The following is an 18360-nucleotide window of genomic DNA, read 5'->3' as shown; positions in this document are numbered from 1 at the left end:
GTATGTATATTAATCTACTATTTGATACATTTAAATGTAATTCAAAGGAAGCTTTATCAAACCAAATCCAAATCGCATGATTTGCACTAGAGTCAAGGAGATGGAGGTAGCTACTATGCTAAGCTAGTCTACCCCTTAGCAGGAGTTTATCAACTACTGTTTCATGTAGATATGTGGATTAACAAACTGATTTACCAAGATTGTCAAGAGCTAAGAAAATATCTTTAAGAAATTTTGCCAGCTTTACCTTGTTAATTAGCTGTCTAGTTGGTTGTTTCTCTGTAACAGAGTGCAGTAAGTGTGACCAGTAGCATAGGCAGAATCCACGGTGTGGTTAGGCACAGAGAAAATCAGGTGGGCCTAGCCCATCAAAGACCAATTATACTCAATAGGTTCTGAAACGCATACTGTATGTTAACCAAACTAGGCCATTACAACTATACTTGTCTGAATGCACCACAGTTTAATCAAACAAGCCTTATACATCATCAGAGGTAATGTTACAGGCACCAAGACAAACATTAACAGCATCGCACAGCCTGGCAGCCACATATTCACACACATACACAGCTGACAGACGCAACAGCGCAGCGTATGGATAGAGGTACACCAGCACCAACAAGCTCAGTAACGTTAACATTAGCTTACTTTTGATGATTACAGCAGGAGGTGACGGGGCTTGGTGTTGAACACTGAAATTATTTCATTATAGTCCAATGATTGAGTCAGTTCTCTTTCAAAGGAGAGCAGGGACAAAGAGTTCAGTCTTTATGTCATCATCGATGCCCTGATGCCAGTTTTTATCCGACTGACAGTTGAAAAGAGTCTTTCGACAGTACAGTGTGTTGCTGCTGCTGACAGGGAAAGGGCTGTATTAGCAGCCATGTACGTGTCGTTACTACTTGGCACTTGTCGAGGAGAAACTGGTGCAGGAGTAGGTATCTGGGTTTAGAATGACTGCTGAACTCGAACTGAATTCTCTTCCTCTTGCTCCTCACAACATCTTTTAATGACTATTTTGTTTCGCCATGGTTTTTATCTTAACTTACATTAAAAGCAGCTAGCTAGCAGAAAGTAGGCCTCTGTGCCTCCGTGCAATGTGTGAACTGTACACTGAGTGAAAGAGGAGGGGCTGCTCGCAATCTGGCATATGCGAAATAGACTGTCACTCAAAAAAATCTGACCTTTCGACATCATATGGTGAACCAGAGGCAAGAAACAAGAATTTCTATTCATTGGATGATCCAGCAAAAAAGGAAGCCTTCTGATTGTTCTGACAGTTGTGAAGTTTGAGGAGATAGAAGCCCCATGCATTTTTCCACAGACAAATTTTAAGTGACTTACAGATGAAGCATTTCTACAGCTTGGAACTCTTCCAGTTGAATCATTATTACAAAAGATTCAACAACTCTCTTAGAAAATTGGTTCTTGGATAAATAGTCAAAGGTACAAGCCGGTGTACATGAACATTGAAGTTAAGTACAATATTTAGGCAAGAAACATTTAATCAACAAGCTTAATTAAGCACTTAATTCTGTTATGTGCGCTACTAACAGCAGGGGAAAGCTAAAGATTATGATGTTGATAAAAACAAGCTACACAATCTGTTGCTTGAATCAATTCACTTTTAAATTTTGGATCAGTTTTGGATTAAGTAACTATGGCACAGTGTTTTATTAACAAATGTAACAACCAAGCCTTTTAAATTCACTACCACTCTGATTCTTCCCCTGACTTTTCCATAAACAAAGCTGAGATCATTAAAACTGTTGGTAATAACTTAAACCTAAATGATTGATACATTATTTAAGATAAGATGTACCTTTATTGACCCCCCCGTGGGGGAAATTCAATTTGATTTGTATTGTGTTGTATTATGTCGAAAAGTCAGATTCTGGTCTTAAATCAATTTTGACGTGTGACGTGTGTTTTGGATTTGTACGACAGAGTAGATTACTGCATATTTCAAATACAGTGCACTTGTAATTATAAGCCTTTATTAAACAAGGTTTTCCTGATGGAATCACCTGAGGCAAATAGCTTGGAGGCATTAAGTCCTGTAGATGGCTCTTAGTAAATATGACGTGATGAATTATTTTACAGCACATTTATTTCAAAAGTGAGACTGAAGATGTGAGGCAAACCCTCAGGATACCTTCTGACAGCTCACTGAGGCCTACAATACTCCCAGTACAGTGCTTCTTGGACACTGAACATATGGGAGTTGAATGGTCATCTGGGATATGTGCGTCTGCATGTACATGTGTGTGTATTTGCCGGAGCTGATAATGCGTAATGCATTTGTCATGCCAGCCAGGCCAAGCAGGCATAAAAGGCCTTTCTTCTTAATCGAGTCCCACAGGGTAATTCAGTAATACAGATGGGGCCTGTCATGCTTTTCTGAAAAGCAAGACGAGGAGGAGGATGAGCAACATGAAGAGGAGGAAGAAGAACTCATCTGGCCTCTGTGGATCACAGTGTCTCCATTAGAAGTGGAAAATTGGGTTGATGGGTAGATACATAGGTGGATAGTTAGGTTGATGTTTTAATTTTTTGCCATATTGATAAGAAGTCGGCTTCTTTTCAACTTTATTTTTCTCTTTGAGAGATGAAAGAAGAGAAACAAGCTCTCAAAGTAGACTGCAAAGTATAAAAAAAGAAATACAAAAGACAGGAAAACATGTCCTGAATATTCAGTTTTAGAGCGTTGTCATCGTTACCTAAGCACCATAACACAAAAATCTGCTGTGCGTTATTTGGACATATGTCAGGTCGGCTCAGCTTTTATGAAGGCTTGTTCAAAGACTCACCCTCATTTCCAAAGGGGGAACAAATAATGGATTGAAGAAAGGCCAAAAACAATGGACTGTTGTTTTTTCCTTGTGTACTGCATTGGTAAAGAAATTGTGTGAACAGAAAAGGTGATTACTGTAACTCAGTAGACCATGCTGACTCATGTCTAGGTAAAACATATCTTATGGAGATTCAGAGTCATCATCTACCTTTATCATCCAGTGTGGTGTAAATTAAGAACAATTCCCTTCAGGTTGTCCCAGTTTCCAAATGCTGCAGCCCTGCTTAGCTGTAACAGATCAGCTTTACACCAAATGTTTCCATTTCTGTGGTCTTTCAGTTGTCTTCATTTCCACTGTAAATAGGTCTTACAGGAGGGACAGTGTTTTTTATTGTCACTTAGATTTCTTCCAGTTGCGTTTCTGCCTCATAGTCCAAAGACATGCAAATTAGTTGGTCTGCATAATACATTGTCCAAAACATGTGACTATTGTTCAGTCAATCAGTGACTGGAAGTGTGTCCTGGGGTTTCCCCGTTTTTTTCCCCTCTCTATGCTGGAATATGCTCCAGCCTCTGAGTACCCTGAATGAACAATGAATGCATCTTAGTATTTCCCAATAATTTGTACATTATTATGTATTGTCCCTTAAGCCTTCAATGCCAAATTTCCCCAAATGGACAATCACGATTTGATTATGAGTCTGAACTTGGGCTTGATGCCCAGAAATGGTGCCAAACAGTGCTCAATAGAAGGTTAGAGATGTTAGCCAGTGGCCAGAAGGAAGCCAGCAGGAAACCCTGCAGTGACTTGAAAATGGTGAAAAGCAGCAATCAACGGAAATACAAGGAGGGTGTGGGGTCAAAATATTTGTCTTCCACCACAGATACAGATGATTCAATTACCAATAGTGTTGCTTCCAACTCAGCCATGCATTGAAATGAACTCAACTCACAATATTTGCAGGTGGGAAACTCGTGAGGTATTATGTCTTGTTGCTGCACTAGTGACTCCTACTGACTGTAGTACTGCGGACACACACACACGACTGTCTATGCCCTCCCCAGGACGGTGACAATGACCAGCAATTGGCAATAACAAATAACATAAAGGAAGGCTAAGAGGCTACAGTCATGCTAGCAGCTCTGTGAGGCGGTACTTAAGTGCTTTGAGCGAAATATCAACATGCAAACATGCTTACAATGACAATACTAACACACAGATGTTTAGCAGGTGTAATGTTCACCATGTTCACCATCTTAGTTTAGACAATTGCTAATTAGCACTAAAGACAAAGTACAACTGACACTGATGGGAATGTTGTCAGTTTTAGAGATATTTAGGTCATAAACTAAGTTTAAATTTGGATTTGATGATGCCGCGACATGAAAAATTAGTGGATCATCAAAGTTATTAAGATTCATCTTGAGGGGGACATGATGTCTTCATTAAATTTCTTGCAAACTATCCAATAATTGTCTAGACATTTCACTCAAAACCACAAATGTCAACCTGCTGGTGGCACTAGACCAAAAGTCAGTGGACCGCCAAAGTCATTAGGATTGATCTACTGGGCACCTTGAATGTCAGTACCAAATTTAATGGCAATCCATCAAATAGTTGTTTTTTAGTCTAGACCAAAGTTGTGAGCAACCAAACAACTGACAATGCCATCTCTAGAGCCACACCACAAACTGTTGGTGACCATCAACTTCTTCACTGTAATGGCTACAATCTCAATAAGCAACATTTAAAAGTATTGTTGAAACTAGATGTTGTATTTTTGAATGAATACAAATTTCCACCTGAAGATCACAGAGAACACATTTTTAGGCATTGTACAAGCTGAATTGCGGACAAAAAAACCCAAACTAATTTCAAATGTGCAAGGGCATTGTTATCCCTCATTGTACACTTGGTGGAGCATAACATGTTGCTGGAATTGAATCAACACCTCCCAGCAGGCCTTCACCAACCAAAACTGTCTGCATCAGTGGCCCAGCACAGTAGGTCCCTGGGGACATAACATGCAGATATGCACACATGAACACACCCGCGTGCACTTGAATTCTGTTATTCATATCAACATCCCAGAGCACACAAATTACAGGATTTGTGAAGATGAAGATAATTTAACAATATAGACAGTCTTCAATGTCAATGAACCATAAAGAACAATTGAAATGAACGAAATGTGGGTCATGGATTCATTAAGTGTCTCTTTCATGTGACAACTCACATTATTAGATTACATGCAAACTACCATCTGTTTAGTGTTCTTAATTTATAACGCTGCTGTCTGTAGATATCCTAATAAGAACCTTAATAGCTACCAATTACAGTCTATTTCTGTTATTGTTAGCTATCTTCACCTTTTTTATCAACCCATATTTGTGCCTGGAAGATTTATCTGAAAACTTTGTCAACATCAACCTACTTCATATTCATTCTGCCGCCTGTTCTTTTCACACCTGGAAGCCACTCTGTAAAACAACAGACTCTCCTTGTTGGATAGCAAGCAGCTCGACTGATCAATGTCGGGGGTTAAGCACGCTTTTTCTTCAGGGAAGGAAGGGTATAAACGGGCGAAGTTGAACATAATTTTGCGGGTTTTGAAGTTAATGCGATCTGTGCTACATCGAGGCTGTACTGACATCTAATAAAAACAAGGCAGCAACAACGCTTCAGTGTAATGCTTAATAATTTAATTGTACAGTGCAGATAAAAGAGGCAAAGGCAGTCACTCATGACAATGTGCTGAAGCCTCGTTCCCAGTCTTTAAAAATTCACAACGGTGCTGCGAGTGGATCTGTAAAATATCTTATGTACTGTATATCACACAACACCCTTGAGGTATTTTTGGCCATTGTCAAAAAGAATCCACTTATACTTCCCGCAGAGAGTTTTGACAACAAACCACTCGGAACAATTTCTAACCTTTGGCACAGAAAATGACAGTAAATGGCAACTTGCCCTCCTCACTTCATTCCAGACACGTCTGATCTGCTGGTCACAGTCCTTCACATTCAAACCAGCTATTATACCATATTGTGAAGCATAAAAGCTCTCACACATGCACTGTGCTTAACCTCATAATGTGTGTTGTAACCAAAACAACTCAACATACATTTACACTGTTGTCTGAAAAAGGCTCTGTACTTGTTGTATTCAATAGCACTCAAAAGGGAGAAAATTGTGTTTGTGTGTGAGGGAGAGAGAAAGGTCTATGTGTGTCCGGTCTTTGTACCATCGCACAAGTGAATAGCTGTAGTTAGTGTCCTGTGACGTAAAGAGTGAGAGCATCAGAGAGAAGAATGGGGAAATATTTTCAAGCTTGTTTCACTGGACTGAATGAAATCATGAAAGCTTGTTCAGTATTCACTTTTTGGAACATTTAATGGCTAATTGACCAGGGAAGTCATTTAGGCATTTCTCATCAATGCAGAAATGATTGATAAATTAAAATGTACATTTTCTGGAACAGTACATGTTATCTGCTTGGTTGTACCCTATAAAGAGCCCTCTTTTCTGGAGCTGCTAGTGGTGCCATCCAGATGCCAGAAGCATTGTGTGCTAAAAGATTCAGCATGTTGTTAAAGACTAGATGTAGCTGTTATAAGGTTTTCCTTTGGCAGCTTTAGCAGGATTGCTGCTTTTATAATTATTCTACATCTCCCTTTGTGCCCATATGAAGACTTACAGTGCTTACATATGCTTACAGTATATGTGTATTCAGAGAAAATATATGCTTTTTTACAGACAACAGGGCAGTGGTAACAGGGCATGGAGTTGCAGTTTGGAGTTTTTAGTCGAATTTTAAACACATACAGCCAGAGTGATACATGAAACCTGTGATATAAATTTTTAATGAAATGTTTGTTCAATAACATCAATCATTCTCTGGCACTTCCTACAAGCACCTTCACATCGGCTATGTTGTCTGATGCAGGTTCTGTCTCTCTTTTTTTTTTTCTTTAAATGAAACTATACTTAATGAAATTATATTTTATTTTAGAGCATTTAGTCTGGTACTGTTCCATATTTCTGATGCCTCAGTTTTTGCTCCCTAGAACCAAACCAAATGTTGTTGCCAAGCAAAGTTAGCTAAGATCCTACATACTGACTGGAAATACTATTAATTGCCATGGTAACAAGGTAACTGCTCCAGGAAGCACGGTGAAGCTTTTCTGATCTCTAAAGTGTAAATCTTTCTTCTCTGGATGGATAAATGGATGGCTCTGCCTTCATCGAAGAGGAAATAGATTATTTTAATCGTCAAGGTGACACTGTGAGTGATGATCACCATTGTTTTAAACTTGATTTGATTTTTGGCTATGGACACCTGCTCAGGATCAGTCACATGTAACTGCTGGCTGAAAACACTGACAAATGACAGATAAAAGAGAATGATTGCATGTATAAATCTCACACATGTACCACCTACAATATATGCAGCTGTCATCACTCACTCTTCTACCTTCTGGCTCTTGCAGTGAAACCAACAGTCATTGATGTGGGCATATATGTCAACAGCATTGGGCCTGTGTCATCCATCGATATGGTGAGTTAAAAGATTTCTCCTCTTCTTTGTCTTCCACTCTCTCCCTGTTTATATGTCTCTCTCTGCTCCCCTCCCTCCCCTCCTCCATACACACATTGTCCGTTGTCTGACATTAGTATCATCATACATGAATGCTGCCATTTCTCACATTGTATTTGGAGGTCATGTGGGCTGCCTGAGATCAACCACAGCTGTTTCTGTGGCAGAAGAAGCCTGGAAAGATAGGTGTAGATGCTTTGTTCATGTCCTGTGGATCAGCTCGGATTAAGCAAATGAGTGAGTTTAAAAACCCAGAAGAGCCATAGAGATTCTGCTGTGAAAGCTCTCTGCTATCGAGTTAGACAGCAGTTTGTCTGTCTGTGGAGAGGAGAGCACCTCCTCTCTGGCTCCAGCTTACTTTAAAATGTTACATTCTGCCAGTTTTCTTCCTGCTTTGTGTTTTTTGCTTTATTTAGTAAGTGGATCTTTTGCACCGCCATGGAAGTGCCTATTAGTTCTTACTAATAGGCAAGAAGGCAAAAAATGGTTTTGGAAAAAGACCAGCGCATTGATAGATGCATGTTTCATTAAGAAGGCCCTGATCAGATGCCATAAAACAACTGAAATGTTGAAACCGAAAGCTTGATGAGCGGTAATGAGAAAAATAGCTACTTCTCAGACAAATAAAAGCATAAACAGTCTGTTGTTTGGCCTTGAATGAAGTGTGGTAGATTAAGTGGATACAGCCTTTCATTATGTTCAAATCAAAGGCCCTGTTCAATTGCTGTCAATACATTCAAATATTATATTTATTTTTCAACTTGAAATTTTTCTCTCAAACTCTCTACGGCAGAACAAAATGCACATCATACACATTATAATAAAGCATTTCATCTTGGAACTTACCAGATGTTGAGTTGTGGCTGTTGCCAGGCAACATTAAGTATTTCCAGACATAAAAGCAATTTAGCACTAGCCTGCAACGTATATTATTTAAGATTAGATCTGCCTATTCAGAATTAGATTATACAGAACCTAAATTGTTTCAGTGACCACAATGTTATTCCTGTACATTATGTTGTGCATGTCTTTACTGCTTTTTTCCTAGAACAAATTAACTTAGTCTATAAAAATGATGCAGGATAAGTTCACAAGTTTTCAAGTAAAACAATAGTCAGGTGCCCAAATTAACAGTGACACATTTTCCTCGCTGTAATTATTCCTCCTGTTCATACTGATCATTAAAAGATCCCTTCATAATGCCCTTTCAATGTAAGTGATGCGGGACAAAATCCACAGTCCTCCGTCTGTGCAAAAATGTATTTAAAAGTTTAATTGAAGCTAATATGAAGCCTCAGCTGTCCAAATTAGTCAAATCAAGTCAATATCTTTCAAAGTTACTGTCCCTTTAGTGCCAAATTCCCTCTTTTCATTATGATCTTATTACAAGGTACAATATTTTACTAATAAGACTGTAACTGTTGAAGATATCCACTTGATTTGACTAACTCAGACGGCTGACACCTCATATTATCTTCAGATCAACATTTAAATACATTTTGAGCTCAAAATGAAGGCTGTGGATTTTGTCCCTCATCACTTAGATTGTTAGAGCATTTGGAGGGGATCCTCTAATGGTCAGTATGAACGGGAGGAATGATTACAGCAAGAAAAACCTATTTTAATGATCATTTTTAAGACTTGACAAACTGAAGAACCTATTCTTTTACATCTACAGGCAAGTGAGAAAGCAAGCTTGTTTACAGTGGCATAGTCATATTGTATATCTGAATTCAGATAAAGGTTTGGCGTGGTGTACTACATTTTAAATGAGTGCAACTGTACACAGTACTGTTGTCCTAAATTGACCCTATTCATTTTGTGCCAGAGCATTACTATGCAGCCATTTTGCAGAAGCCATTTAGGAAGTGCAATTAGGTAGTTGAACTCATAGTTCATTAAGTTGTTTTTGTACTCTGGACTCTGGGGAGCCAGCAGGAGATGCACAGTCACTTTAGTAAATACTTTGAACCCTATGGTCACATCCTTTTACATGAGGCATGGATTCACACACTACAAAAGAAAATTGAAGTGTAACAAAGGTATATTCTGTTGCAGAGCTATTGCATTTGATTGCATTACATTGCACAGGTGTTGCTTATGTATGTTGTGATTTGCACAATAAAAGAATAATGTGTAGCCAACTGGTCATTATTACAAATGAAGCCCCTGCAGGGTGATTCAGCAATTAAATGGAAGGCTCTTGATAACACTGCTTATTTTACTATGATGACTTCCTTCCTGCTGAATCCTGCTTATTACATGGCTGCTTACAAAGGACATCAATCAATTGACATTAAAGATAAAACCACTAAAATGCTTTCATTACAAACTAAAGCCACTGAGTTTGCATGGAAAAGCGGGGCTGCCCGCACCGGTGAACAACATTTTATCTGGTGAGGTAATTTGAAGAGAAATCAACAAAACAGACCAAATGCTTGTGGCTAAATGTGAAAGAAAAGTCTGAACAAATAGATCAGATTACCTTTTACTGGCCAATTAGAATTGAGTGCTCAACAAAGCTTTGTAATAATTAAGCAAATGGGCCATAGTGCTTCTTTATATATTGTACTTAGCATTGGTGCATCGCAATAACAAGCATGCAAATTAAGAGTGAGTTTCAGGAACAGCAATTGCATTTTTTTTAAGAAGCACAATCTCAAGTATGTTATTGCTTTTACATAAGGCAGCATTTTCATTAGCATCAACAAATGATAAACCAATTTGTAATTTGGGGTTGATGTGCTATCAGGGATTTTTACCAGGGACTTCTGACATACTGGAATCCATCCAGGGCTTTATTGGGCAGCCCAATTACTCCATTACAGTAATCCAGGTAAAATATGTCAAAAGTATGGATGCGGGTCTCTGCTACAGAGACATAGCTGCAGTTTGGGGTTCATCAGGCAGAAGAAAGCAGATTTGGTGAAGCATTTTAGCTTAAGAAACTTCAGAAGCTTTAGAAGTAGCTCTGATAGAGGTCTTCTTGGATACCACAACATGGACTGTTTTGTTCGTGTAAAGGTTGAGCATAGGCTGTTGATTGGTGACAGAGGAGGAAGGTGGGTGGTACAGTTGTGTATCATTGGTGTAAAAATGACAAGTACATCCATGACATCTGATTATGTGACCCAAAGGATGCATGTAGATGATGAAAAGTAGGGGTCCCTGCACTGAGCCTTGGGGTGCACCTTTATTGACAGTTCATGGTTGGAGTTACAGTACCCAGTTTTAACAAATTGCCCCCTATCGGCAAAAGAACACTGCAACCAGGAAAGGGAGTATCAGTGAGGCCAAGGGACTCAAGGTCATGTGGTGCGGAACATGCAAAATTTTCTGAATGATTTTATGTTCTCTGGTCATCAACCTACAAAACATTTTTCCTCATTGCTAAACCATACAAATCCTTGCTGTAACACTGAATTAAAACGAGGCACAATAGCTACTATTGTATCTACTACTCACAAAAAAGAAAAATATATATAGCAGGTGCAAGTACTTATATAACATAACTCTTGCAATTACATGCATCTTTTGCATCTAAGCCACAAATGTGAACCTGCTGATGGTGTTCATGGCAGTACATCTAATAGTTGTTGAGATATTTCAGTCTCAACCAAAGCGGTGGATCGATAGACCAACATTGCCAGCCCTAGAGCCCCATTGCTAGCATGGCTAACAAATCTAGCACTTAAATTTGTCCCCTCATCTAAATTCAAACCCTTTGAAACTGCTGACAGAGTCTTGCTGTTCCAGGATGTCCTTATTTCTATTTATAACTGCTACTAGCTATGCAAATTATGTTTATTCTAGCATCTACTAAATGAGAAAATCTCATAATTTTACTTTGTACTCTGTAATACTGCAAATGTCCATCTTTACAAATCATGTAGACTCTTTGTCAGTGTTAAAATATAGTTTTTTAAAGACTGACACACACACACACACACACACACACACAATCAAGAGTAATATAGTTGTTGTTGTTGTGAATTAAAAACTCCTGCAGCTTGTAGTGGGTCAGTGGGTCATGGTTGGACTGGTCTCACCATGGGAACCCAAACTTTGTTTCAGTAGAGAGCAGAATCCCGCTGTGACATTCCAGTGATTTTTCTCTGTGTAAGCGCTGATTGGCCTGACCCTGTCAGGGCCGATGGACGCTGGTCACTGGAATGTGAATCTCCGTCTGCCCCTAGGGTTGACTGGACAAGAATTAATGCAAAGTCGCAACTCTTTTATGTCCGTTTCTGCCCCTCTCTCTCCACCTCGGCGTTTCTCCCCCTTTTATCCATTACTCTCTGGAAATGTTACACAGAACAAAGAGACACACAAAACAACTGATTTCCTCAGTGTGGCCTGGACTTGTTTTTTTTTCTATTCACACCACACTGCACACGCTGGACCTGCACTCTTCCTCTTGCTTGAGTCCAATTCATCATGTATCCTGAGACGTCCATTTAGCACGCTTCCTCTTTTTGAACTTCATGTGTGTGTATCTCTGAGTGTGTGTGTGCATGTGTGTGTGACTTCCATGTGAAAAATCAGGTCAAATCCCTAGGGTGTGTAAGATGCATGATCTATATTGATCTCACACACACTCACAACAACTGTCTCTAGTGCTATACGACATGGTCAGTGACCAAACTCCAGGAAGCTTCTCATCTGCATTTGAACAAAACACATTATCTTTCCTCATTTGCGCCAATGGTAATGGGCACTGGCTGGGATGATGCAATGCCAAATGAAGCTGATAGTAATTTAGGGCATACTGTGATGAATGGTTGAGTGATTAAACAGCATTAGCGGCATTAAAGTTGAGTGAAAGTGCTGGGCTTTTATAGCTGGTGCTGGGAGAGTCGGATAACACCGCCAGTAAATTAACTGACAAAGATGGACGCACTTTGACATCGACACTGTGTTCTTGTCGTCTATGCCTGAGCCAGTGAGTGGGTGGCGTCCTGAATTTGCTGCTTGATTATTGTCCATGCCAATGTGTATCCACCAAGCGTAGAAATTATGAGGACCACCTGCTCTGTCCATGAAATAGACTGAGTATGTGAAACCAAGCAGAAGTGATGAATCCCTATTGATATCACCAATACTGAACCCACTTGAGAAATGAAATGGAGGAGACACATTAAAGATGGTCAAGCCTTGAGACAAGCATGACAAAGAAAAGAATGTGTGCTGCTGCGAAGCCCTCTCCATACTTTCTTGCCCAAATACTTTCAACATATTGAGTCTAAGAAAATATCAGAATCAGTCTTAAAACTACCATGTGTGATTTCTGAAGCCGCAACTAACAATTATTTTTGTTATTGATGAATCTATTGATTACTTTTTTGATCATTTCTTAGACTGTAACATTAGAAAATAGTGAAAAATGTCCTACATCACAGTTTCACAATCCCCAAGATGACATCTTCAAATGTCTTATTTTGTTCCAACCAACAAAGTCCAAAATCCCAAAGATATTCAGCTTATAATCATATCAAAGACAGAAATGGAGAAAATACTATCTTTATACATTAGTTAAAAAATGAATTATCTTTTTTTTTTTTTTTTTTGACGATCAATTAACTGACTGGTAGTTTCAGTTCTAGCAATTTGTGTGTAATTGTAGAATGTTAACTTCTGCTCAAGTCTTGAAATCTACATATCGTCCCATAGTCCACACATACCTTTATATACTACTCTTTTGCTTTACCAAATGTGTTTTAAAGGAAATGTAATTGCATTCACAGGTAAGGTTTTTTTTTTAAATTTTGCATTTTTTGAAAGTAGTCCACCAAATTCACTATTTCCTCCCATTTGAGTAACACTTGCTAAAACATTTGCTGGCTCCAAAAAACCCCTCGCTCCAGTTGACCCCCATTCAAAAAGCGTCAACTTCTCCAGATTACTAAATCAATCATTTTTTTGGGTAACAAATAATTATGGTCTCAATCACTACATTTGTGTGCTGATGGTCATTTTTGAAAGTATTGCTTTGTTAATAAGATGAACACTTATAGTAGCTTTGATGTCTGCTGTGTGGGCGTTGATTGACAGCTGTGACTGACAGTTGGCTCACCTGCTCGACTCTGGGATTTTCACTGAGTTGGACTATTGTTGCAATATATTGGCAAGTTGAATGTTACTTGATTACATACCTTCACTGTTAGAACAATTTAGCTGAAGGACCTAATGTGGTAACACCCTGCACTCCCTATTTGGAAGGTCCTGGCTCCAAGCGGAAAAGATGGCGCCGACCATAAACTGCAACTCTGGGCTTCAAACTTAGTTCAATGCAAACGATGGGTGACGTTACACCTCACTGCATCCAACTTTATATTCAGTCTTTGTAAAAAAAAATACAGTAACCAGCTGTTTTAGAAAATTGCTGAGTGTTTTTTTTAAGATTAAAGCGTATGAACATGAACTGCTTTTTAAGATTTACATCATCAGTGGTAAGCAATTGACTTTGGGCTGAGTTCCACAGACAGGGTAGTGAAGTTGAAAAGTATTGACATACAGACTCATATATTGTTGGTTATTTCATGGGATTTGTTGCTAATAAGAGATATATAGATTATTGCCAGCCTTGTCCTTTAAATATGGAAAATGCCAACATGTACCCTCTTGTGCTTTAACTCATCATTGCCTGCTGAGCTGCCATAAAAATGTCATTTATGCTTTAATTGCCAGTAGCGAGTGTCGAAAACACATGGAATACTGTAGTAGTGAATGTTTTGCAGAGACCAGGTTAGATTGGAACAGACATCTATTAGCTCCACTGCCACACTGGACATTTGCCATCAGCCAAAGACGAAAATAATACTTCCTTTAAACATCAGTGAAGGCTCTTCACTGCTAACATCTGACTGAAGTGTCAAAGCAGATCATTATCACCTACGAGAAGTGTCGGCCTGCTATTTGCGGTCGTGTGGCAGTTGTATCGGAAATCAGCTTTTTTATCACATTCACAGCGTACTATATCTATTTATATAGATACACTTTTACTGGAAATCGCTTGAGGCTTGATTGGTCATCATCTTACTATCTAGATCCCATGTCAATGCTTTATTTAGTACTCCACTCCAGTAGCAAATTAGGGGTGTAATGATGTACGGATGTGCTATGACCCTCTTCTCAAAGGTGAAACAACTGGCTATTGAAGGCCACAGCTGATGACGTAAATGAAGAGCAGTGTTGGAAAAAAAACAGACTATATGCGGGGACACACACCTGACACAAAGCTCATCTAAATGCAAGTAGACGACCAGACTTATTAAGCAGAATGTGGTGCCCTAATTTTGATTGTAAATGAGCGTAATGAAGGCTTATGAAAGACTTGATGGACAGTTTGAAGTTCACTTGGCAGTTCATTTAAGTGTAGCTTGGTTCAGTACAATGTCTTTATAATCCATGCAGTATAACCAAAAAAAACTGATGTATCTAAATATATTTGTGAATAGAAATAAATGAAAATATAATAGTAAAGCTTAGATACTTAAACTTTTTTCAATTGTAGGAATCATTTTTTTAATCCTTATGAAATAGCTCAAAGGTTTAATTCATTTTTGTAAATACTGATACTACTTTAGCCTCCAATATTTCTCTCTAAAATGGAGATCCCCTTCAAATTTTTGGTGATTACTCTTCACTAGAGTATTAGATCTGGCAAGTCAGTGCCACGTTTTAAAAAGCTTTTAAAAAGCCACTTGTATTGTCTGACATTTTTATAACCTCTGTATAATTTCTACTCCAGTGGTTGTACTTTTAAATGTTTTATTTCTACATGTTTGACCACTGTATTTATTCTATATATAAATTCCAACTCTGTTCTTTATACATCAGTATGGTTTCTTATAAAGATAACAAAGTTTATTCGTACAATATTTCAATCACAATGTTTTATTACGTAAACTGCAGAAATATGGTTTCCATGACACAGCATTTGTATGCCAAAAACTTAGATTTTGAACGATTTGTTAGCGTTATTTGTCATTTGTTTGATTTTAACCTGTGCAAATGAGCAAAACTCAAACTCAAGCCAGAAATGAACCAAAAAAAAAAAAAAAAAATGCATCATGCGTGTTTCTTCTGTCTTCCTACTAACATGTCAGTCCGAATGCATCTCTGGTGAGTGGAAAGGGATTGATCCATTCGGTGCAGACAGCGATCTACATTAGTCCGCATAAATGTGTTTACATGAATAATCTTTGAAGAGACGTCATCCTGAGCCAACCGAAAACGTCCTTGTCTGACAGATGCAATATTTCAAAGCAGCTATGTGTTTGTGTGTGTGTGTGTGTCTGTCTGGGTTGTGTGATTTTACAGTCCAAGACAAAAAAAGCTGTCTCTCCACACACGCTCTGTCAGTGTGTATATATGCATTTGTGTGAGTGTGAACAGCTTTCCTTTGTGCTTTTTATTGTCTGGACCGATAAACCCACTGAAGTACAAGTTCTGTGTGAGTGATTCCAAGCCCTTTTTTTCCCTGCTTCTCTTCAACCTTCTCTGATCACTTCTGCTTATCGAGATCTTTTTTTTTTGTTTTGTTTTGTTTTGTTTTGTTCTACTTTTAACATTTTGTAGGTGGAAGCTCTGCTGATGAAGGCAAAAAGTAATTTATTGAATCCTGACTCATCCTGAGATCAAGGTCGTCCTTCGCAAAGAGGAGCCAACCAAATTAGCCGACACTTGAGTCTCTGACATATCGACAATGAACACATTTATCATTCCATAATTAAAAGAAAAGGAAAGACAAAAGACAGCGACAGTGATTCAGGGATAGAGATTATTATTCTGATTGGCACGCCATCAATTGAGCGCAGCCTTCAGTCTTCTTGGCACAGAACATCTATTAGTCAGTGTGCACATTTTGAAGATGTCATTACTGACCCAAAACACGAGCAGGTCACGGCAATACAGCACAGCCGTGGCTTTAATTTGCTGCCATCGAGTGCTGTCAGCTCACGCCGCATTTTTATTTTGTTTACACTTTTTTTCTGCAAACGGTGACAAGCAATCAAGACTGTAATTATTTTTAATTGCCTCTATTGTGGGACAACAGCGGTACGAAAACAGGTCTTTTCTATTAATTGTTGTCATTTCTTTCTTTCTTAATGTTGCAAAATGTAGTTTTTTTCTCGGAAAAAAAGCCTTTTTGAAATATGAAATCCCTGCTAGATAAAAAGTGTTATCTATCTACTATATTTCAGAGGAAAATATCATACTTTCTACTCCACCGCATTTATTTGACAGCTTTAATTACTTAATCTGAATTTAGCGTTTTCTGATTAAGACACGTGGGATATGCCAGTATTTGGACATGTACACAGCACATTCGGAATATACGTCTCAATTGAGGTTTTACCGCAGTTTGACTGTTTTCCCCTGCACAGGCAAAATGACATATGCTGGAGGAGGAAGGCAGACCAAGGAGAGGAGTGAAAGGAGAGTGAAGAGCTGTTCAGGGTGGGCTGGAAAAATAGAGCGAGTCTTCTTCTCAACGGGGATGGAGGGGATTGGTTATTATCCTGACATGCAGCCGTGGACTGGCGGTGACAACTTGGTGTGATGCACCAAAAACACTCAGCAGTGTAGCAAATATCATGGGACAACCTAGATACTGGATGTACCTGTAACTATAAATTAATAATATCAGTCATATCAATATCACTTATAAATATCAGGCAGCAGCTCACTAATGTTTTCTACCTCACTGGTTTTCTTCACTGCCTGCAGAGATCTTGTGATTCCCGTTCCCACTGGAGCAGAGGGAAACCCTGAAGACCCTCTGCATGTAAACGGGAATATTAGTGGAATATTCATTTTCATTAGCCATGTAAACAGCTTAGTGGGAATATTGTCTTTTTCAGAATAAGGGCAAAAATTTCAAACATAGTCATTGTTAAAGATGAAACCAGTGGTTTCCAAACTTTTTCACCAAAAATAAACAATTAGAGAAAAAGTCCAAAAGCTTAGAACAGATTTGTGTATCAGAACTTTGTTTTTTCTTCTTTCCTCTCCCATTAATCATCTTACGACTCCTCGGATTTATCTGTTGACCCTTTGGAGGGGCCCGACCCCTAGGTTGGGCACCACTTGACTAAACTGTATATAAAGTAGTTGAAACTAGCTCCACTTCTAGCAGCTACAACAGTTACATGCTGCTCTATCACTGATGCTTATGATGTCATACATAATAATATATCACCACTACTTTTACTGCAATACTTTAACTCCATCAAGCTCATAATACTTATGTACTTTTACTGTAGCAGGATTTTTCATGCAGGACTTGGAGTATTTTTAAATGATTGTATTGTTACTTTTACTTAGGTAATATCTGAATACTTCTTCCACATCTGCTCTTAAGTTTTCACTTCCTTCAGAAGCGGAGAAGTTTCTTGGATCTAATTTTGGAAGATAGTTTGAATTCCTGGCATCCCAATCAGAGTTGATAGGACGTTCTACAGTACAGTATCCTGCAGCTCCATTTATGTGATTAAGGCTGATAAAAACAGGTGTGCTTTTTTGCATAAAAGCTTGCTTTAATGCTGCTTTGGAATACATTTCACAGACTGCCAAAGAATGCTAATCATAAACCAGCTGAAAAACTTTCCATGGGTGTAAATAAGAATAGGAGAGTCTGAGAACAGCGAGGGGAAAAAAAAAAAATAAACAAGTACACGCTGGACTCTTGAGTCAGGGATTCTGGTGTTTATTCTTGTTTTATTCATCCCCGCTAATTTTGGTTTCCAGACAAACAGACTGAATCTGTAGTATATGCACTTAAACCAGAATGAAAGAAAGGGTGCACCCTTGGTACAACCTCAAACAAGGGACAGACTCACTGAATAATTGAGTCCATAAAAATTGAAGGACATCCTGACCCTCCACTCTGAACAGAAGTGGAAGCTATTTTTGTAGCAAGAACATTTAACTTACAAGGAACACAAACACACACACAGCAGACGC

The 18360-nt window shown here is 38.6% G+C and overlaps 1 protein-coding gene across 3 annotated transcripts in view; it reads left to right on the top strand.

Annotated features, from left to right (window-relative positions):
- LOC137176907 (gamma-aminobutyric acid receptor subunit gamma-3-like) overlaps window positions 1-18360 on the top strand; it is a 125893-nt gene that overhangs the window by 20246 nt on the left and 87287 nt on the right. For all 3 annotated transcript variants that reach the window (XM_067582943.1, XM_067582942.1, XM_067582944.1), the window contains one exon: window positions 7286-7353. In XM_067582943.1, the coding sequence (XP_067439044.1) occupies window positions 7286-7353 (68 nt within the window). The remainder of the gene's footprint in view (window positions 1-7285; window positions 7354-18360) is intronic.

This window comes from Thunnus thynnus, chromosome 24 (genome assembly GCF_963924715.1).
Source record: "Thunnus thynnus chromosome 24, fThuThy2.1, whole genome shotgun sequence".
NCBI classification, from domain to species: Eukaryota; Metazoa; Chordata; class Actinopteri; order Scombriformes; family Scombridae; genus Thunnus; species Thunnus thynnus.
This window is presented reverse-complemented; position numbering and strand designations above follow the sequence as displayed.